The sequence below is a fragment of the Panicum virgatum genome, chromosome 4N (assembly GCF_016808335.1).
Source record: "Panicum virgatum strain AP13 chromosome 4N, P.virgatum_v5, whole genome shotgun sequence".
NCBI lineage: Eukaryota > Viridiplantae > Streptophyta > Magnoliopsida > Poales > Poaceae > Panicum > Panicum virgatum.
This window is the reverse complement of record NC_053148.1, coordinates 28,826,995-28,849,249: the sequence shown is the minus strand read 5'-3', so window position 1 is coordinate 28,849,249 and position 22,255 is coordinate 28,826,995. Positions and strand designations below refer to the sequence as shown.

Sequence of the window (22,255 nt, the reverse complement as noted above, 5' to 3'; positions counted from 1 at the left end):
ATTCAAAATTTTCTCTCATTTTTGTGTGATAACTCGAAAAACTTTGAACACAAAAGTTGTTTGTCTTTTGAAAACCTACAACTTTGGTTTTGGAGAAAAATTCTTTTGAGCTATATTTTAGAAATTATTTTCAAAGTATATTAGTTTGAAATTTGAAAGTTAGTTTAAATCTTTGAAAACTACGGTTCCAAGGATCTGTCATTTTATGTTCCAAGGACGTGTCATTTTATGTTCAAATTTTTATTTTCTCTTTTTGACTTCAACAAGACTTTGATTTAACATGATTTTAGAGAGACGCCTATTCGATTTTATATGTATACTTGCATTGGTTTAAAAATTATTTACGGTTTCTGACCTATGCATCTATACACATACACATGCATGCACACATAAATGTATTCAATTCCATTTTCTTGGTTGATTATGCATGATATCATATTTAATATTTCTTGCTTAGCATTTTAAAACTCTGGGATGTCACAACAAATCGCAATGCCTAGGTCAAATCGATTAAAAACCAACTCACCTGAACATTATCCCTTGGGCATTTGAAGAACACCCGGCCTATATTCTGGTTCTCCTTCCTACATCGACGCTCGATGACTCAAGCTATCTTGCGCTGTGGGCACATGACTAATGGTAGGCCCGTCTCCACTCCAACAGGGATGTGCCGCATCTTCGACCTGCTTCTGCGGGATGCAGAGGACTCTCCCCCTTGCGACATCATGGGGGCGGTGGGGGGATCCAGCTCCAGACGACAAGGGGAGGAGACAATGGCGCTCGGGGGAGGGAGAGGTCAACGGGAAGGAGGAAGAAAGTAACAGGGAGCGGGGTCGGGGCGTCGGCGCGGGTTAAAGGAAGGGCCAGGGGCACGAGGGTCATTTCACGTGCACCCACCACGCTGGCACGGTGACATGGCTCGGTCTGGCCAGCCACGTCGGCAAATTTGGCAAAAATTTAGCTTCCGGAAGAGTGCGGTGGCAAAAAAAATTAGCTTCATTTGGTACGGTGGCAATCGAGCAGGTGCATTTCGTAACGATGGCAAATAATTAAAAATCCCCTGTCAACACGCATCTCTCTGGTCTCTGCACCTGCACTGAGCACACGCAGATTCGCACTGTTCATAGCAGGAGCGAAGGAAGCTGCCAGAGCAGAGCATGATGGCTCCATAGAAAGGGCCGTATTTGGTAAAACGTCAAATCAAAATTACATAAAAAAACAAATATTCGCATGGAGTACTAAATGAAGTCAATTTGTAAAAAAATTTTAGGGATGAGTGTAACTTTTCGAGACGAATCTAATGACGGTAATTAATTGTTGCTTTGATAAAGTGATGCTACAGTACCATTCTCTAATTACGCAATCAAAGGCCTCAATAGATTGGTCTCGCAAATTTACCAGAAATCCTGCAGGTGGTTTTGTAATTAGATTTTACTTAGTACTCTAAATTAGTGGTCAAAGAAGAAAAAAAAAAAGTTTTCGCGAAATTGGTTTGAGCCTAAACCAAACACGGCCAAGACAAAAGGGGGAGAGGAAACGCGGAGCAGGGCCGCAGGGAAAGCGGGGACACCACCCAAGATCGCAAAGGCACAGCAGCTGAGCAGCGGCAGCCGTCCATGGAGGTGGAGCCGCCGCAGGCTGCCGCGGCCGCTGTAGCAGCAGCGCTCCAGAAATGCCGCGCCGACGGCGGGGAGGCAAGGCTCGAGGCCTGCGGTAAGGCGGCCGCCAGGAGTCCGAGCCGCGAGGCGCAAGAAACGGACGGCACGCCCCGTACGGGCCGCCGCCGCGGGGAGGAGGAGGTGGTGGTGGAAGCGGAGGAGGAGCCGCTGCGGCGGGGGCTCGCGGCGGCCCAGGCGCGCGCGCGGGCGCGGCGGAAGGCGGGGCACGCCACGCCGTCGCCGTCCTGGAAGCTGGAGCCGTCGCCGCCGCGGCTCCAGGAGGAGTCGGCGTCGGCGGCGCCGGCCGAGGCGGACGCGGGGGCGGGGAGGCGGGGCGCGCCCGTCGCGTCGGCGCGGCAGCTGGGCGCCACCCTGTGGGAGATCCAGGACGTCATCCGCGTCGCCGGCGCGGGGCGCCGGATCCGGCGCCGCGGACGGAGGGTGCCCGCCGTCGACGAGGCGAGTGCGGATGCGGATCGGGTAAGAACTTCGCCATCTGCGTCGTTTTCCCCCAGTCAACTTGATGACGTTTGCGGTCAGCTTGATGTCTGTATGTGTGCATCATGCCCTGCTTTTCCTTCCATCTTTTCTTTTGTTGGGTCTCGGATTACGTCAATCGATCTCGCAACAAATTATTCAGAAAACGCTGCCTTTTTAGTCGCTTAATATGAATCCTTTGGTAGATTAGTAGCTAAAATTATCTGTATTGAGAAATCACTAATGTTTAGTTTCCTTTCTGAAAACCACATCAGAGATGGCTAAATCATCTCTACGGTTCCATGAGCTTCTTGCCATTTTTCGATTTTAGGGGTAAGAAGACCTAGGCTGTGCAACTGTAAACACTCTCTTCAGTTCTTCATCATGAACAGTTCAAAGCACAAAATCTAGCACTAAGCAACCTCCGTTTCAAATTATAATAGTTGATAGTGTCCTCTGAGATTTAGCGTACTCTTCTATGGATTTTACATATTTCTTCTCCACCTACTTTTGTTTAGTTGTCAAGGTCTGGAAGTAATGCAGCCATAAAAGCTGCATCCTTGTTTTGTGATTGTATTGTCTGTACGACCCTTTCAATTTAGTGTTTGCTGGTACTTATTTGACTTATGAGGTACTGGACATATGGTGGATCTGTAGGTGGCTACTATAGTTATTCCGGCTTTTCTTTGCTTCATCAATGAACCTCATCATGAATTTCTGTTGAGAAGTAGTATCAGAGCTATAAAATTATTATTTGATACAACCACGAATTTTGGAGTATGCTTTGCCTTTACTCAGTTTGATGTGTTTTATGGGCTGTTTGGTTCCCAGCCAATGCCCGCCATGCGAGCTGTGGCGCGGCCACGAAGTTGTGGCGATGTGTGGCGAGCAGATTGGCCGCCACAGCTTGGCGATAATCAAAGCAGAAAAGCAGCGTGGCTGCCTTAACTTAAGTACAAACCAAACGGCGGCCGAAGCAGCTGAAGGGAATAAGTCTCTTTACTTGTGGTCTTTGTGGGGCTGTACTTGTAGTCCTGTGTGGGGCTGCAGCGTCTCATTTTCTGCAGCACGCACTAGCACCATTGCTGCCCTAGAGGACAGCATCTTGGACTGCTTTAGCATCTAGATAGGACAGCAGTTAGTCCTTTCATTTGGCATCTTAGACTAGGAGTAGAATATGCCTCAGTGTTGTCTGCCCTGCAGCTGTGTATAAATGTGTTGCCTCCCCTCCCGTTGAATGGCATGGTATTGTGAGTGTAAATGAAGAAAAACCAGAAAATTTCCCCAGCTCGAGTGTCATCCTCTCATCCATGAGAGTAACCATTGAATTGCTAACATCTGGTATCAGGGCCGTACTTTCCTGTGACTTTCCTGTGGACTGGATATCTCTTGTTCCTCTCCTTCCCAAGCAGCCCAGCCACTCCCACCAGCAGCAGCTGCTGCTGCAGCAGCAGCAGCAGCACCGGCTGCCTCTCCTTCCCCGTTCCCTTCCCCCTCTCCACGCAGTAGCCCCTTGGAGGCGCGCCATGTCCGACGCACCGTCTCAGCGCTCGGTCGCCTCGAGCGCACGGCATCAGCGAGACGCCGAGCTCGCCGCGGCAGAGGAGCGCAGGCGAGCGACGGCTCAAGCCGCTGCAGCAGCGGCGAGGGCGGCCAGGCTGGCTGCAGCGGAGCTGGCGGCGGCCAGGGCGAAGGTGGAAGCAGAGGAGGCGGAAGATGCAGCGCGTGCGGCGGAGGTTGAGGTTGAGACCTTGCGCGGCAGCCTCAGCGGCTCCATCGCCGGCGACACCACCGCCGACGGGGACCTTGAGGAGTTGGAGAGGGAGAGGGCGCGGGAGCGGACCGCGCGGTGGGCAGCAGCCCACCCCGGCGGCGGCGGCCTGGACGGCGGCGCGCCCAGCGACGGTCCAGAGGCCGCGCGCCCGGCGGTGGCCCGTAGGGCGGCGGCGGCGTCCCTGTCGGCGGCGCGCAGGGAGGTGGCGGCGCTCCTGGCTAGGGCGCGCGCGGCGGCGCCCCCGGTACCACGGCATCCAGGCGGTGGTCCGGGACGTTTGTCCCGGTGGCGGGTGGCCAACTCTCACCAAGTCCAACTACGTCGAGTGGGCCGCGGTGATGAGGGTAGGCTCCAGGTGCGGCACATGTGGGATGCCGTCCAGTACGATGACATCGACCACGACGAGGACCGTCGGGCGCTGGATGCGCTCATCGCCGCAGTCCCTCCCGAGATGCAGTTCTCGCTTTCCCAGAAGGAGACTGCCAAGGAGGCCTGGGACGCCATTGCGGCGGCTCGCATCGGCAGCGACCGCGCCCTCAAGTCCACACTGCAGGCACTTCGCAAGGAGTGGGAGAACCTGGCCTTCAAGCCAGGTGAAGACGTCGATGACTTTGCTCTCCGTCTTAACACTCTGTTGTAGAAGATGGTGACGTTCGGCGACGACACCTACGACGAGGAGAGAGCTGTCGAGAAGCTCTTCCGGTGCGTCCCCGAGAGGTACAGGCAGACCGCTCGCTCGATCGAGTCTCTGCTGGACCTCTCCACCATGACGATCGAGGAGGCGATTGGTCGCCTCAAGGTCGTCGACAGCGACGAGCCACAACCTCCCTCGGGAGGTATCTCCATCGGCGGGAAGCTCCACCTCACTCAGGAGCAGTGGGAGGCCCGGCGCGGTGACAGAAAGAAGGGGGAGCCCTCTTCCTCGACTGGTGGCCGCAAGCGCGGCAAGCCGCGCAGGGGGCGCGGAGGTGCCCAGGACGGGGCACGAGGGCGCGCTGAGGGCGGCGCCCGCGGAGGCGCTCAGGGCGGCGCCGCCGCCAGGCCCAAGGCGGCACGAGACGACTCCTGCCACAACTGTGGCAGGCCCAGCCACTGGGCCAAGGACTGCCCGCAGCGGAGGCGTGGGGGCCAAGCCCACGTCGCGGAGGCCCAGCCGGATGATGAGGCGGCTCTGTTCCTGCTTCACGGGGCCATGGAGCTGCACCCGGCGGCACCGTCCGCCACCACCCTACTCCACCTCGACGCGCCGCGTGCCCGAGTCCTCCTCGGCAACGGCTCCGACGACGACAGGATCGACGGCTGGTACCTCGACTCCGGCACCACGCACCACATGACCGGACGGCGGGAGTTCTTCTCCGACCTGGACACCGACGTAGGTGGCTCCGTCAGGTTTGGGGACTCCTCCGCCGTGGAGATCAAGGGCGTGGGCTCCGTGATCTTCACCGCCAAGTCCGGCGAGCATCGGATGCTCTACGGAGTCTACTACATCCCGGCGCTGCGGAACTCCATCATCAGCCTTGGGCAGCTCGATGAGAGCGGCTCACGCGTGATCGACAGCGGGGTCCTCCGCATCTGGGACCATCGTCGCCAGCTTCTCGCCAGGGTGGATCGAGGGAAGAACCGCCTCTACATCCTCCACGTCGGGACATGGCAGTGGCACGAGCGATTCGGGCACCTCCACTTTGAGGCCCTAAAGCGGCTCGGCGCCAAGGAGATGGTGCGAGGCCTCCTGTGCCTCGACCACGTGGAGCAGCTCTGCGATGTCTAAGTGCTGACGAAGCAGAGGCGGCACCTCTTCCCCCAGCAGGCGAGTTTCCGAGCCAGGGAGCGGCTCGAGCTCGTCCACGAGGACTTGTGTGGCCCGGTGACACCGGCCACACCAGGAGGACGGCGCTACTTCCTACTGCTCGTCGACGATCTCTCCCGCTACATGTGGGTGATGATCCTCGGCAGCAAGGGAGAGGCTGCGGACGCCATCAGGCGTGCTCAGGCTGCTGCGGAGGCGGAGAGCGGCCGCAAGTTGCGCGTGCTCCGCACCGACAACGGCGGCGAGTTCACGGCGGCCGAGTTCGCGGCGTACTGCGCGGATGAGGGCATCCAGCGCCATTACTCTGCGCCGTACAGCCCGCAGCAGAACGGTGTTGTCGAGCGGCGCAACCAGACGTTTGTGGGGATGGCCCGGGCCCTCCTCAAGCAGAGGGGATGCCGGCTGTCTTCTGCGGAGAGGCGGTGGTGACGGCCGTCCACATCCTCAACCGCTCGCCCACCAAGGCACTCGACGGCATGACGCTGTATGAGGCTTGGCATGAGCGCAAGCCGGCAGTCTCCCACATGCGGGTCTTCGGCTGCCTCGCGTTCGCTAAGGAGCTTGGCCACATCGGCAAGCTCGACGACAGGAGCACTCCGGGAGTGTTCATCGGCTACGCGGAGGGCTCGAAGGCCTACTGCATTATCAACCCGGAGACAGCGTGTGCGCACGGCGTGCGACGTTGTGTTCGACGAAGGGCGAGGATGGGCGTGGGACAAGGCGGTGGACAACGGCTCGGCTCCGACGTACGACGACTTCACCGTCGAGTACGTCCACTTCGAGGGAGCTGGGGGAGTAGGCAGCTCTTCTTCGCCGAGCGTGCCTACCCCGGTCCCCGAGCCTCCATCGACTCCGGTGCCTGCTACACCGGCGGCACCACGCTCTCCAGCCACGACTCCGGCTGCGCCGAGTTCCTCGGCTGCACCACCACAGCCGGCGACGCCATGCACTCCAGCACCGACAGCCACTCCTCCGGGCATGTCTACTCCAGCACCTGCTCATGCTGAGCACAGCCAGGTGGAGTTCGCTACTCCGCTCTCTCACGACGAGGAGCGTATCGATGCGTACCGCGACGGCGAGCCGTTGCGGTACCGCACGATGGAGGACCTTCTCGGCGATTAGCCGACGCCGGGTCTGGTGCCTCACGACCTGGAGGCGCAGTTGCACCTCGCGTGCGACGACGGCGAGCCTCGGTCTTTCGCAGAGGCCGAGGGACACGTGGCATGGCGTGCCGCGATGCAGTCGGAGATGGATGCGGTTGTGAAGAACCGCACTTGGGAGCTTGCCGATCTCCCTCGCGGTCACCGTGCGATCACCCTTAAGTGGGTGTTCAAGATGAAGAGGGATGAAGCCGGCGCCATCGTCAAGCACAAGGCTCGCCTGGTGGCACGAGGTTTCGTGCAGCAGGAGGGGGTCGACTTCGACGATGCCTTTGCTCCCGTGGCACGGATGGAGTCCGTGCGACTTCTCCTTGCGCTGGCTGCCCAGGAGGGCTGGCGCGTCCATCACATGGACGTCAAGTCGGCGTTTCTCAACGGCGACATGAAGGAGGAGGTCTACGTGCACCAGCCGCCGGGGTTTGCGATCCCCAGCAAGGAGGGTAAGGTGCTACGTCTGCGCAAGGCCCTCTATGGCTTGCGGCAGGCCCCGAGGGCGTGGAACGCCAAGCTGGACTCCACGCTCAAGGGGATGGGCTTCGAGCAAAGCCCGCACGAGGCGGCCATCTACCGACGGGGCAATGGCGGCAATGCCCGCTGGTGGGTGTCTACGTCGACGACTTGGTGATCACCGGCACCAAGGATGCGGAGGTGGCGGCGTTTAAGAGATGAAGGCCACCTTCCAGATGAGCGACCTGGGGCCTCTCTCCTTCTACCTGGGGATCGAGGTGCACCAGGACGACTCCGGGATCACGCTTCGACAGACCGCCTACGCCAAGCGCGTCGTTGAGCTAGCTGGGCTCACCGACTGCAACCTAGCCCTCACTCCGATGGAGGAGCGGCTGAAGCTGAGCCGTGACAGCATGGCGGAGGTGGACGCTACGCAGTACCGGCGCCTTGTGGGGAGCCTCCGCTATCTCGCCCACACACGGCCGGACTTGGCGTTCTCCGTCGGCTACATTAGTCGGTTCATGCAGCGACCGACGACGGAGCACCAGCATGCCGTGAAGAGGATCATCCGCTATGTTGCGGGGACTCTTGACCACGGTCTCCACTACCCGAGGTGCCCTGGAGCGGCACACTTCGTCGGGTACAGCGACAGCGACCATGCTGGTGACATCGACACCAGCAAGAGCACGAGCGGGATCCTCTTCTTCCTCGGCGAGTGCCTCGTTAGCTGGCAGTCGGTCAAGCAGCAGCTGGTGGCCTTGTCCAGCTGCGAGGCCGAGTACATTGCGGCCTCCACCGCGTCGACTCAGGCGCTCTGGCTCGCTCGACTGCTTGGTGATCTCCTCGGCAGAGACACTGGAGCAGTGGAGCTCAGGGTGGACAGCAAGTCCGCTCTTGCGCTGGCCAAGAATCTTGTGTTCCATGAGAGGAGCAAGCACATCCGGGTCAGGTATCACTTCATCCGAGGCTGCTTGGAGGAAGGAACCATCAAGGCGAGCTACATCAACACCAAGGATCAGCTTGCGGATCTGCTCACCAAGCCCCTTGGGAGGATCAAGTTTCTTGAGCTCTGCTCCAGGACTGGGATGGTTCAATCTTCCCACAAGACGACGCACAAGACATAGAGGGAGAATGAAGGGAATAAGTCTCTGTACTTGTGGTCTTTGTGGGGCTGTACTTGTAGTCCTGTGTGGGGCTGCAACATCTCATTTTCTGCAGCACGCACTAGCACCATTGCTGCCCTAGAGGACAGCATCTTGGACTGCTTTAGCATCTAGATAGGACAACAGTTAGTCCTTTCATTTGGCATCTTAGACTAGGAATAGAATATGCCTCAGTGTTGGCTGCCCTGCAGCTGTGTATAAATGTGTTGCCTCCCCTCCCGTTGGATGGCATGGCATTGTGAGTGTAAATGAAGAAAAATCAGAAAACTTCCCCAGCTCGAGTGTCATCCTCTCATCCATGAGAGTAACCATTGAATTGCTTACAGCAGCGTGGCAGGAGCGAGTGTGGCGGCCATCCAAACAGCCCCTTAGTGTTGTTTCGAAGATGGAGGCATTGCCCCGTTATCTTTAGAACTTCGCTGGTTGATTATCCCAAACAACAGGCTTAAGTAAAACATAAAAAATGTTAAAACATAGATCCTCCAAGGACACATCTAATATTGATCAAGACGATCTGTCTGATTTATTTGAAAGACTTGCCTACATGACTAGGATCTCTATGCTGGACTGCTGGGAGACTGGGCTTCCATTCGAACCTGTACCTGGCATTAGAATTGTATGCTTGATGGTTGCGATTGTATTTCTTTTTATTGTTTCTGAAATTTTCCTCAAGAATATTCCATCCCTTAGGTCATCACCAACCATTGTCTCCTTTTGTATCCTCTGGGTTCTTTGCTATTATAACTATGGCAATTTTTCTTTTCAGTGCTTTCTCCTAATCTAGCTTCTGTTTTACCAAGCTATATAATATTTGTAGGAACAACCAAACTACATGATGATCCTGGAGTATTTAGCATGCCGGTACATGATGTTTCCTTAACTTATTTTTTTTCCCAGGATGGGGGACTAGCTTCTATTAGAAACAGCATGTAACAGATAACAAAACAGAGGGACTTTTAAGTATCTAAAGATGGATTGGGAAAAATCACGGAGATTCATGTAAAAGCTTGTAACCTGTCCTTTATTCTTGGTTTGTTATATACCTGATTCCGTTCCCAATTTTCATGTTCTCTGAGAACTAGAGGGCCACATGTTTCTGCCATGCACTATGCAGCTTAGTAAGATCCCATGATCCCAACATATCATTTATTGTTCATTTTTTTCTGATTTGTGATGCATTGTTGTTACACAGCAGAAGTAAAACTTTGAATCTGGTTTATACAAAGCACATTATGTTATTTATGTTCCTTAGGAGCAAATTCAATATTGCTGGCCTCTTATTTTATTTGAAGACAGTAATGATTTTTAGTTGAAGGCACATAAGATTTGTCCTTTTATTTTGTTTCCTCACACCATCATTCTGAATTTTATTTCCCTTGGAATTGTCGCAATCTTGATTGCCACTGGAATGTCACAAATTTTTTTTTTGGTATGTTTTGCTTCCACCTCCCCCCCTTTTTTTTTTGCTATTTCACAAACCATGTATACCAGATGTAACAAGATTCTTCTTACATTTCAGCCACGGAGTTCAGGTGGCTTTGGAGCACATGTTGCCACTTCAGTGATGGAGCATGATAAATTACATGAAGAAAGATGCCCTTCAAGGCAGCCTCTTTCTCCTGCGAGTTACACTACCTCAGTTGGGGTACGTGTTCATTTCCTCCCTCTACAAACTTTGTTTCCTTTGGTGGTTTTCTTAGGGCATTAATAAGAAATACCACTTGTGATGGCATGCTCATCTTCAAAACTGTGCATTCATTTCACAGGCAACAACGGTGAACCTTGTCAGCCCAACTCGGTCATTGGATTGCAATGCTAGATTTAGGCAGGCAGGTAATGATCTTAAAACGTCAACAGAGCTATTGAAAGTTCTCAATCGAATTTGGAGCTTGGAAGAGCAGCATGCAGCTGATGTGTCAGCAATGAAGGGATTGAAACGAGAATTGCATCATGCCCAGGTATGCATTCAAGAGCTTATGCAAGAGAGGCAGAGGTATCACCACGAAATTGATTCTCTAGCAAGGCAAGTCACTGAAGACAAAATGGCTCGGAAGAACAAGGACCAAGAGAAGATCAAAGCAGCCCTTCGTTCAGTGCAAGAGGATCTTGAAGACGAGAGACGTCTAAGGAAGCATTCTGAGACTCTCCACAGAAAGCTAGGCAAAGAGCTCTCTGAGATGAAATCAGCATTTTGCAAGGCTGTGAAGGCTCTGGAGAAAGAGAAGAAGACAACCTGCCTGTTGGAAGATCTTTGTGATGAGTTTGCAAAAGGAATTAGAAGCTACGAGGAGGAAGTCAGGATGTTGAAGCAAAAGCATGTAAAGGAGTATGAGCACAAGTTCGATAAGTCAGTAGTTCATATTTCAGAAGCATGGCTTGATGAGCGTATGCAGATGCAAAAGACTGATACGCGGGAAGATTTGTCAGGAAAATCCTCAATCACAGAGCGGCTGAGCAGTGAGATTGAGAGATTTCTTCATCATGCTAAAAGGTTCAGTAACTCCAAGAATGATAACTTAAACATTGTTAATGAAAAGCGAGATGCAAGTTTTTGCCGGCAATCCCTTGAATCTGTGCACCTTAATGGAGCCACTAGCGCCCCTCGGCTAGCCGAAGATGATGATGGCAGTTCTATTGCCAGTGATCTGCACTGCTTTGAACTGAACATGCATGGAAGTGCCATTAAAAGCCATGATCTTGCAGGCACTCGAAGGAGGGTCATAAGCTCCATGCATTCACCAATGAGAAGATTGGAATATTCCAATGGTGTATCTGTTGAAGGCTCACCAATGTCAAATGCACCAACTTGCTCAAAGAAAGACAAGGCAAGGTCTAGCATTGGCCGACAGCAATTTATTGCTTCGACACCAGAAATTAGCTCACGCAATGATGCTGGCCTTGCCTCCACAGACGAGCAGAATGAAACTGTTATGACCCAAGTATCTCGCCGATTACGTGATGACCTGTTGAAAATCAAATCAGAGGCTCCTCAACATGCATATCTAGGGCACAAATCAAACCAGCCCCGGACAAATCAGTTTCAAGAATATACTGCCTCACGGGATCTTTGCGATGTGCGCAGTCCAGCACGGCATCTGAATAACCCAGCCAAATCCTTGGAATGCGAGATAACTGAATCCCCAGCGCATCAGCTGGTAGGCACAAAGGAGAACACTCTCAAAGCTAAGCTACTTCAAGCAAGGTTGGAGGGGCAGCATGCTCGAATGAGCGCATGGGTATTCCCCTTAATCAGCACGAGGAGGAAATGAGAACCCAGCTGACACTCTTGGGCTTCCATGAATTGGGTCTGCAACACATATAGTTGCAATTGTAAGACATCTGACTTAATAGCTGAATATTCACTGGAAGTTGCAGGAAATGCGAATCCTAGATGTAGCTGCATATTGAGCGGAGTTTCATTGTAGATTCATCTCCTAACCGTCGGTCTAGAGTGAATTGAGATGGGACTTGGTAATCACATTAGTGTAACTTTTGTATAGTAATAAGCTTTAGTTATTACTTGCTTAACCATGGCAAATCTTGTCCTTCGTTTTTTCTAAAGAAAAAAATGTTTTTCTCCCACCTATGGACATTCTTGGTTCCTTCGAGCCACTAGTGAAAAAGTTATCCTAAAAGTTTCAATAGAAAGATAAGGTCATGTTTCTACAAAAACCTGAAATGAAATAATTTACAGAAACTGTTTGCAGTTCCCAATCTGTATGGAATGATGCCTGCCTGATGCTCTGGTCGGCTATTATGATAGTTTCTTCCTCTGTAGTGGCAGTATGCTGCCCTTGTTTGCTTACAGTATGTGGTTGGGGTTGGGGATAGGGGTGGGCAAAATATAACCGAAACCGATTAACCGAACCGAACCGAACCGCTTTAACCGCAAAAGTCGGTTAATTCGGTTAACGGTTAATTTTGCGGTTAAATTTTTTGAGATATTCTTTAACCGCATATTATTTCGGTTTTGATGTGCCACTAACCGATTTAACCGAATTAACCGATTTAGCAAGTTGAGTGTAATATGTATTTATCTTATGTCTTAAATATATGTATAATCATGTGAGATATCAAGAATTCTTGGTTTTCATAATTAAGATATCTAAGTGAGGCTACATTAATTGTTTTTCTAGCTTTTTAAGCTTATTTTAGTGGCCAATAGCTTGTAGTTGATGTCATAATTTCATTCTAATTTGCTTGTTATTTATGTATTGTATACATTACGGTTAACCGCAAAACCGAACCGATTTAACCGCAACCAAATTTACGCGGTTAAAAGATTTCTAGCTACAATTTCGGTTAAGAGTTTGTCATAACCGAAATATTTCAAAACCGAATTAACCGAACCGATTTAACCGCACTAACCGAATGCCCAGCGCTAGTTGGGGATGGTTCCAGTAACAGTTGGTAGATGGAAATCTACAGCCTGGGCCCATCATGATGTGCGGGCACATCTTCATGGGCCGTACTAATTCGTCTGATACGCGACCGTAAAGAAAGAGAAAGGGGAAATTCCGTGCAAGGTACAAGAACCTAGTTAGCGAATGATCAAGAAACTGATAGCCCAAGTATGGGTTTGCTTGGTCACAAAGTCATTATTGTACTCTAATGGACTTTGGTTCACTTGATCGGTTTGAAAAAGGATATGTTTTTTTTTTGTGTTTTGTTATAAATCCCTCATGAAATTAGATCTTGTTCGAAATTCAGGGATTTTGAGACGACTATATTCAAATAGTGCATACTTCCCTACCATTCTTGGGAGAAAAGGTGTAGGTGACACAAACTAAACATATGAGCTTTTTATAATCAAATTCTCCATTAAATTTTTGGGTTTTATAATAGTTGATCCACAAGGACGGTAGACGTCTTTTTAACGGGATATTATAGTAAAGTAGTAACCAATAGCTTGTTTTACAAAGGGGGCTAAGGTAGGTTGTCCTTATATGCAAAGAAAAAACTCCTTTCAAATGTAGGTTGTTTTAGTTTTATCCAAGTCAGCCTTTTCTTTTCAGTGTATTAACATCTACAATACAAAATAAATTTAATGCGATGATTATATTTTGTGGTGGATTTAATTAATTCGATGTTGAATGTGTTAGTGTATTTTTCTATAAATTTGGTTAAAGTATTTTTCTATAAGTTTGATATGTGACAAAATGATGATTTATATTTTCTAACAGAGAAAATAGATCGTGTAACTAGGTCCAACCCTATTATTACCGAAATATTGGAAGACATGCCAAATTGTTATTACTAGTTACTAGCTTTCTTAATAGCTCGATGATCATAACATCTCATCTACGGTTCGTGATGTGACCTTGGATAAATTTTGAATGTCAAGGTCTCAAAACCAAAAACACTTCAACAAATTCGGTTGAAAAGGTCAAAAATCATGTTACACTTTACCCATATTCATCGTCAACATTTGAATTTTTTTCAAAAGGAAACACTCCGTAAAAAAGCCAACCCCTCCGGCCTACGTCAGCAGCCAACCAACCAGCAAATCTTTTTTCCCGAAAACATCGAGCCCGCATATTTTCCTCCGCAACGGCAAAACCAAAGCCCAGAAAAGGCATCGCAGGGAAGAGACGCGGACGCGAAATCGGAAATCCCGCGACCGATCCATCCCACTTCTCCACCTACCCTCCCACCGACACCCGGGCCCGTCCGAACCATAACAGCGTACCGACAGCAGGGACCCACGAGTAGCCCCGGGCGCCCCCGGCGTGAAGTGTGTTTATCCGCTGGGCCCCACCGGAGCGTACGAATTTACTCCGCCTTGTTCAGCTGTCCTTTTTCTGGCCGCAGACTCGCACGCACGCCCCCAGGATTTCTCCTTATCACGACGTTGCCCCCCTCCACGGCTCCGCTCATCCCGCTACGGTTCTCTTGTTCTTGTTCGTCTCGTCTCCCCCCTTCTCGAGTCTCCACACAACCCGCTCGCTCTCCCGCACCCGCATCGCGATTCCCTTGTCCAAGGTTGGATAGGGTTAGGGTTTGGCCTCCGTCTGCCCCGTCGATGGCTGCTGCGGCGGCCGCGCGTCAGAGGTGAGGCGAGGTGGGCGCGTGGTTGATTGGTTCGAGGAGGAGGAGGAGGAGGAAGCAGAGGGATGGACCCGGACTTCTCGCGGGCGAGCGGGGGGCCGAGCTTCGAGTTCGCCTTCAACTCGGTCAACTTTTCCGACCGGGTGCTGCGGATCGAGATTGTCGCCGGGGACGACGCCCCCGGGGCCAAGGGCGCCGCCGGCGAGGGCTGCTCATCGCTCGCCGACTGGGCGCGCCACCGCAAGCGGCGACGGGAGGAGCTCCGACGCGGCAAAGGTGAGCGAGGGTTACCGATTTCCTCCCTCTTCTACTCTTCTTCTTTCGCCGTCGACAAGTCGCGAATTCGGCGTGGATTCGGAATTTGGGGACGGCTGTGTTCGTTTGAATTGAATTGAATTGAATTGTTCCATGCGTTTGGTGGGGGTAAAGGAACGGGAAGGTGCTTACCTTTTGAGGTGATTTGATTTGACCTGACCGTGTGCTCGGGCTTTAGGTGGTAAAGCCTTCGGCCTTAAGGCTGCTAAGGCACTTTTCCTTTTAATCGAAGCTGTGAAATGCGGGGCAATCATTGTCTTTTGAACCTCTTTAGTTGCTGCAACGGGAATTCAGATTGTACTTGTATCAGAGCATACATTTCTTATGTCGATGAAATGGCTGTAACTGGTGTAGTTTACAAGGGGCGATTTAAACTGACATGGGTTTTCTTTGGGTGATTTATTCCACAGTATTCGTACAATCTTATTGAGCTCTCAATTGGATATGTGCAACTGAACCAGTGGCATTCCGAAATGATTGAGCACAGTTTGGAATTAGGGATGTCGTTCCTTTGGCTGTTGCTGCTTAAATGACAGCCATTGGATGATCATACACTTAGTCACACGGAACGCGGAACGACGAGGCGTTCCCTGTTCTGGGAACTTCGTTCCTAAATGCGGAACAGGAACGATGCGGGACGACGCTAGGTACGCGGGGGGGATGATGCTTGGGTCGTCGTCCCGAATGTAGGTCACGTGGTATGTGGCGCGTCTCGCGCCGTGGGGAGCGACCTCCGCTTAGCAGTCGGTAGTAAGCATTGTCTTCCAGTGGCACCGGGGCGGCGCCAACTCATCCAGGACCTAGCATCCAAAGATAGAGGATTGCTGGAGCCAATGATAGGCGATAGAAACGCGTGGAGTGGGTGCAATTAGCTTGCTACGAGGATCTGCAGTCCTGGCTGCCTGGACATCGAGCGCGCAACTCGGCGTTGTCATGGCTGCCGACTGCCTCAGGCTCGTTGTCTCGCTCAAGGAAGAAGATAAGGGTGGAGTGAGGTGAGATATGATCCTACAGAGTCGATGGGAAGGATAAGACATGCTCGCTTGGGAGGATAGATGAGCTATTGGGCTTGATTGGTGGGGAGTTGTTGAGCCGTGAGAACATAGTGGCATGGTGAGATGTTATATGTAAATAATTACTTATTATATTTGTAAATAGAGTGATGATCGTTCCCAAAACAGCTGGTACACGTTCCACTTTTTGAATGAACGTTCCGATGATGTATACCCCTCTCGTTCAAGGTGTTTTAAAAATAGCGTACTGCGTTCCTCATTCTCGTTCCTCGATTCCATCGTTCCGAGAACTTGGTGACTAAGATCATACATTTGCACTCCTCACTACTTTTCTGATGTCAAGAAGTTGAAATGTTTCTGTAATTTTTGAGATATTCTGTCCTTTTAGGAAATGGTGTAATGTTTGACATTGTGACCTGTTCATCAGAATGAAATGCTCTTCAATAGTTGGTTAGGTGTTGTCCTTGCATAGGTTTTAGTAATGCACATAGTTCTTGAATACCTTGATCAATGTTCAACAAGGCGGCATTTTGCGCTCGCCTCGGCGTGCGTAGTTGCTGGGCAGAGGGGTTCTGCCTCGCCTGGGGGGTAGGCGGTACCCTAGGCAGTGCCCCCACGCGAAAACAAAGGGCGGGCTGGGGCGTCGGGGGATGGTAGCGGAGGCTCGCATGTCGGCTCCTGCGGCGTTGGAGACATCGGGGCGTGATGACGGCGGAGAAGGAGGTAGGGATGGGCCACGGGAGAGGCTAGGTCAGGTGGCGGAGGAGGAAGAAGAGGCTGGGGCATCGGCCCGCGCCGACCAGAGTGAGGGTGACGGCAGCGAAGGAGGCAAAGGGTGAGCGGGCGGCGGCGGCCTAGGCAACGAAGGAGGAGGCGCGGGTGGGATGACGAGGTGGGTGGAGTAAGCAGAGATGGGGAGGGATCGAATGGATAAGGTGGAGCTAGGTGGGGGTTGAGACCCGCTTGGGCTGGAAGGTGGAGCTAGGTGGGGGTTGACCTGGTTGGGCTGGTTTGATGGGCTTTCCATCTAACTTTAGGCCCACTGGTCTCCAGTTTTTCTTTCGTTTTAAAGATGTGATTGATGTGTATTGCAAGGTACACTACCACCTAGAAAAACACCTTGAAATGCCTAGGCTTGCCTATGCTCTAGGCGATGGGTCACCGCCTAGAAACCACCTAGCACCTTGTTGAACACCACAATTGTACTTCACAATCTATTTGTCCTGGAAATGCTTTTCAATTGTGAAGTCTACTGCATAGAAATTTATGTATGTCTTGAAATTATGACTGGATGTTTACTATATGATGTAAGAGGATTCCAACAGCTACACCAAATGATGGCCTTAGCAAAAAAAAAGAATATTTTTGTGAAATGTGCTGATTAGTGATTTTAGTTGTGACATTGCATTTCAATGGCACAAATTATGCATGTAAATTTCTTGTTTGAACTATGGACAAGGAATTAAAAGATAAATTAGAAACTGTGCATAAGGGCACAGAAATAAAACATGAAAAATGAAGTATTGTTTCTTGAGGAAATAGGAGACAAATGCATATATATTTGGCATTGTTTTCTCAAGAATATGAGCTTACCCATTAGCACTTCAAAGTTAGGAAAAAATTGTAAGATTAGAAATACTCCCTTTGAGAATGTGTATAGTCAAAATTTTGCCATTTTGGTGGCTGATACATGAAAGGACATTCTCATTTGTCACAGTTGAAAGTGCACAACTAGAATTTCACCAAAATGTACCTTACAACAACAACAACATACCCTTTTGTCCCAAGTGAGTTGGGTCGGCTAGAGATGAAACCCAAAAGATACAATGGTCATGGTTCAGGCACGTTGATAGCTAGTCTCCAAGCGCTCCTATCCAAAGCTAACTCCTCAGAGATATCCCAATTTTTAAGGTCTCTCTTAACCGACTCGTCCCAAGTCAGTTTAGGTCTACCTCTACCCCCTTTACCTTATCAACACGCTTTAGCACCCCACTACGCACCGGCGCCTCCGGAGGCCTCCGTTGGATATGTCCAAACCATCTCAACCGATGTTGAGTAAGTTTCTCCTCAATTGGTGCCACCCCTACTCTTTTCCGGATAGCTTCGTTCCGGACTCTATCCCTCCTTGTGTGCCCGCAAAACCATCGTAACATCCGCATCTTTGCTACACTCAGTTACTGGACATGTCGTCTTTTTGTAGACCAACATTCAGCACCATATAACATCGCTGGGCGAATCGCTGTCCTATAGAACTTACCTTTTAGCTTTTGTGGCACCCTCCTGTCACAGAGGACACCAGAAGCTTGACGCCATTTCAACCAGCCAGCTGAGATTCTATGCCTAACATCTTTATCAATGTCGCCATCCTTTTGTAACATCGAACCTAAATACCGAAAAGTGTCCTTATGGCCCACCACTTGCCCATCGAGACTAGGGGTGGCGGCCCGGCCCTTGCCCACTTATCACCACACCCGGGTTCCGATGTGGCGCGTCGCTCAGAGGGTTACGCCCCAACGAGTTTCTTATGGGTTTCATATCCATTAGAGTGGCTATTTTTTACACTGGTTCGCCAAACCTACCGCAACCCTCTTCCTTTACCCGGGCTTGGGACCGGCTATGTTGAGACGACTCGAGAAAGTCTTCCAGTCAACACAGGCGGAGATAAAATATACCTTCTGAGCAATATATTATTGATATATTTTTGTCTCTTAATTCAGTGTGGGTTCAATTTTTTTTACAGAGACCCATTAGGCAGTCATAAACATCAATGTTTAGGCTCACTGGCAGATGTTAGGGCCATTTGTTCCTGACATCCCTATGTTAGTTTCTATCTCAGCATATTTTAAGTCAACTGATCATTGTTAGCATCTAATATGACTCCCAACTGGCACTCATCTTTAATATTTACTCATTGATCTTGATTCTTGAATGGTATTTTACTATTTTTTAAACAAGCTTAGCATGCCTTGGCAATTTACTATCTCTGCACTGTTTACTGTGATTTGTACTTTGTTCCCGTTTTACGTCTTCATAGTTATGCGTGATCTTGAAGTATTTGTTTATGTGTAAGACATTTTGAAAAACTTTTGCACTGCCATTTTATGTCCCCAGAATCAGGAGTAAACTGCAAAGTTGAAGCTGAAGAATGCGATACCTATGAGGAAGGCAATGAGGAGCCTGTAGCTATGATAGAAGAATCTCCACCTGATATTGAGCAAGATGGTCAGTGCAATTTAACTTCTGCTATCAAATATTTGACCTTTTGGGTTTAGGACAAAGAACCTGCATAAACATAATAAACTCTATTACATTTTCTACGTTGAAATATTCAGGGTCTATTAAATTTGTTCGTGCTGAGGATTTTTTCTTTTCAAGTTTACTGCTGTCCACTAGCACAATGTATTGGCTAACTAGTTCCACTGTACTGAAGTTGGCAGATATGGTGGCAAGAGCTAACTACTGGTAGTAAACACAGTAATCACTTAAGTAGCACAATTGAACTAGAAATTGCATAAGTTTCAGGCTTAAGTGCTTGATTCAAGAAACCTCAATGCCTCAATCGGGATTAAGGAATAGTGTATACAAGTTACGACTCTAATATATATTGTAACAGATAAGTTAGAAGTAACTTTTTTCAGTCAATTTCCTCGGGATATTTAGCTTCATTGAAGTACTTGAAGCAGCCAAGACTCTACATTTATTCTGTGCTACATGTTATAGTAATAATCAACACATTTGTTCCCCATTTACTTTTCGCATGGAAGATTGGTACACCTACTTGGCTGCTTTCATTTGTCGATATATGGATTTTGCATTCCGAGTAACTCATTCTCTAAGTTTCTTAACACTTAATAGCAAAACTGCTATCTTCTAATACCGCAATGCACCATTTTCTTCTCTTGTTGTATTTGCGATGCATTCATTTTATTGGATCCTCTCTTTGCTAGGTGAGGATGGAGAAAGCAGTGATTCATCCTGGAGTATGGAATGTACTCAGATTTTGAACGTAAAGTCTATCTATATCAGCTCTGCAATTTTAGCTGCAAAGAGCCCTTTCTTTTACAAGGTATCTACTATTTTTTTGGATTGCACTGAAAATCATTGCAATTGTGGTCTAATTAATTAGCTAACGACATTTATTTCATTCTCTTTTAGCTTTTCTCAAATGGAATGAAAGAATCTGATCAGAGGCATGCAACTCTTAGAATAACTGCTTCAGGTAATGTGGGAGCTGCAGTACACTTGCATGTTCTAACAAATAGGAGTACTAAAATTCTGCTTTGTGCAGCATTGACATATTGTTACTGAAATAATGAGACCCTAGTACATAATGATGAGTCTGAAGGAGGTTTGCACTTCCTAACATGCATTTGCTACAATATTTACACATTGCATGTCTTTACTTGTAAAAAAAATTAGGTCCATAAGAACAAGGCAGCATATCTCTGTTAAACTTTTTCCAGTTAAAAGTTAAAACTTTTCACTCATCATTGTATTTCTACTTTGAACAGAGGAAAATGCCCTTATGGAGCTTCTAAGCTTTATGTATAGTGGCAAGTTGACAACAAATCAGCCAACTCTCCTGCTGGATATATTGATGATTGCTGACAAATTTGAGGTCGTTTCATGTATGAGGCACTGCAGTCAATTGCTTAGAAGCTTGCCTATGACCACAGAGTCTGCATTGCTTTATCTTGATCTCCCCTCCAGCATTTCGATGGCTACTGCAGTTCAGCCATTGACTGACACTGCTAAGGAATTCCTTGCCAATAAATACAAAGATTTGACCAAGTGAGTAGTCTATGTTGTGTAAAGCTAAGCATTAAGTTACAGAAATGACAAGGCCACTAAAGAAATGTTTCCTGTTTTCAGGTTCCAAGATGAAGCAATGACCATTCCTCTCGCTGGAATTGAAGCCATACTTTGGAGTAATGACCTTCAGGTAGCATCAGAGGATGCTATCTATGATTTTGTGATCAAGTGGGCACGTGCTCAATACCCAAAATTGGAGGAAAGACGTGAGATCTTGGGCACTCGTTTGCTGCCCCTTGTCCGGTTCTGCCATATGACCTGCAGGAAGTTGCGGAAGGTTCTTGCATGCAGTGATCTGGATCACGAGCAGGCAACTAAATGCGTCACAGAGGCACTTCTTTACAAAGCTGATGCACCACATCGGCAGCGTGCCCTTGCAGCAGATGTGACGACCTGTAGGAAATATGCTGAGCGAGCTTACAAATATCGTCCGCTTAAGGTTGTGGAGTTTGATCGACCATATCCGCAGTGCATAGCATACTTGGACCTGAAGCGTGAGGAGTGCAGCCGACTTTTCCCATCTGGGCGGATATACTCGCAAGCATTTCATCTAGCTGGACAGGGCTTCTTCCTATCAGCACACTGTAACATGGATCAGCAAAGCGCGTTCCATTGTTTTGGTCTCTTCCTGGGGATGCAAGAGAAAGGCTCAACAAGTGTTACTGTTGATTATGAGTTTGCTGCAAGGACAAGGCCATCAGGTGAGTTTGTCAGCAAGTATAAGGGCTACTACACCTTCACTGGTGGGAAGGCGGTTGGCTATCGGAATCTCTTTGCGATTCCTTGGCCTTCGTTTATGGCTGATGACAGCCTCTTCTTCATTGACGGGGTACTACATCTGAGAGCTGAGTTGACCATAAAGCAACCTTAGACTGCCGATGGTGTGTTACTAACTGCATCTGTGCTGTCGTGACTAAACTGTGCAATGATGGGCTGCAGTGTGTAAAATCTTGTGTGATTCAGACATGATGTTTTTTACTCACAACTAAATAGACAATTTGGAAACGAGAACTCTAAATTCCTTTTGTGTTTACACCAAAAGTGGAGCATGTCATGTTCTGCACTGGCATTGAACCAAGGAATGTAATTCCGCTGATAAAAAATGTGTATTGAATGGGCTCCATTGGCTAAGTACTCGAGAAAAGAAACTTTTGCTCATTTACCTCTTGTTATTTGTGTTAGTATTTGTTTTTTTCCTGGCCTCCCGAATTGGAGCAGGTGTTTGAAACTTTGAACGGCAGTAGAAATTCTTCGAGGTATTTATGGGGGTGATTGGATGGGTGGCTGAGCCCCTAGCCAGGCTTTCACAATACAACCCACCAATGTTTCGTTCCCTGCATCTGCATGGTTTCCTGCGTAGACCCCTAAGGTCGTGTTTAGGTGATTTGGTCAAAAATTTTGAAAAGAAAATCTTGCTAATTTAGAGTATTAAATAAAATTTATTTACAAATTTTTTTTCACGAATGAGTTTTAAATTGCGAGACGAATTTAATAGGCTTAATTAATTTATAATTAGTAGATGGTTATTGTAGCATCACTGTTGTAAAACATGAATGTGGCATCACTGTTGCAAAACATGAA

General features: G+C 49.1%; 2 protein-coding genes across 3 annotated transcripts; both read left to right on the top strand.

The window, feature by feature from the left end:
- Window positions 1-1,538: 1,538 nt before the first annotated feature.
- LOC120670033 (uncharacterized protein At5g41620-like) lies at window positions 1,539-12,024 on the top strand. Of its 2 annotated transcripts, none has more exons than XM_039950001.1 (3): window positions 1,539-2,138; window positions 10,006-10,131; window positions 10,253-12,024. In XM_039950001.1, exons 1-3 carry the CDS (start codon window positions 1,617-1,619, stop codon window positions 11,753-11,755), a joined length of 2,151 nt encoding a protein of 716 aa, XP_039805935.1. In that variant the 5' UTR covers window positions 1,539-1,616; the 3' UTR covers window positions 11,756-12,024. The 2 variants fall into 2 exon arrangements, with proteins under 2 accessions (XP_039805935.1, XP_039805936.1); XM_039950002.1 differs by having other exon boundaries at window positions 2,061-2,138; window positions 9,304-10,131.
- Window positions 12,025-14,315: 2,291 nt separating this feature from the next.
- Window positions 14,316-21,832, top strand: LOC120670032 (BTB/POZ domain-containing protein POB1-like). The gene is made up of 6 exons (XM_039950000.1): window positions 14,316-14,810; window positions 18,974-19,084; window positions 19,810-19,928; window positions 20,018-20,081; window positions 20,374-20,653; window positions 20,735-21,832. The coding sequence occupies exons 1-6, from the start codon at window positions 14,600-14,602 to the stop codon at window positions 21,543-21,545; spliced, it is 1,596 nt and encodes a 531-aa protein (XP_039805934.1). The 5' UTR covers window positions 14,316-14,599; the 3' UTR covers window positions 21,546-21,832.
- Window positions 21,833-22,255: the final 423 nt, after the last annotated feature.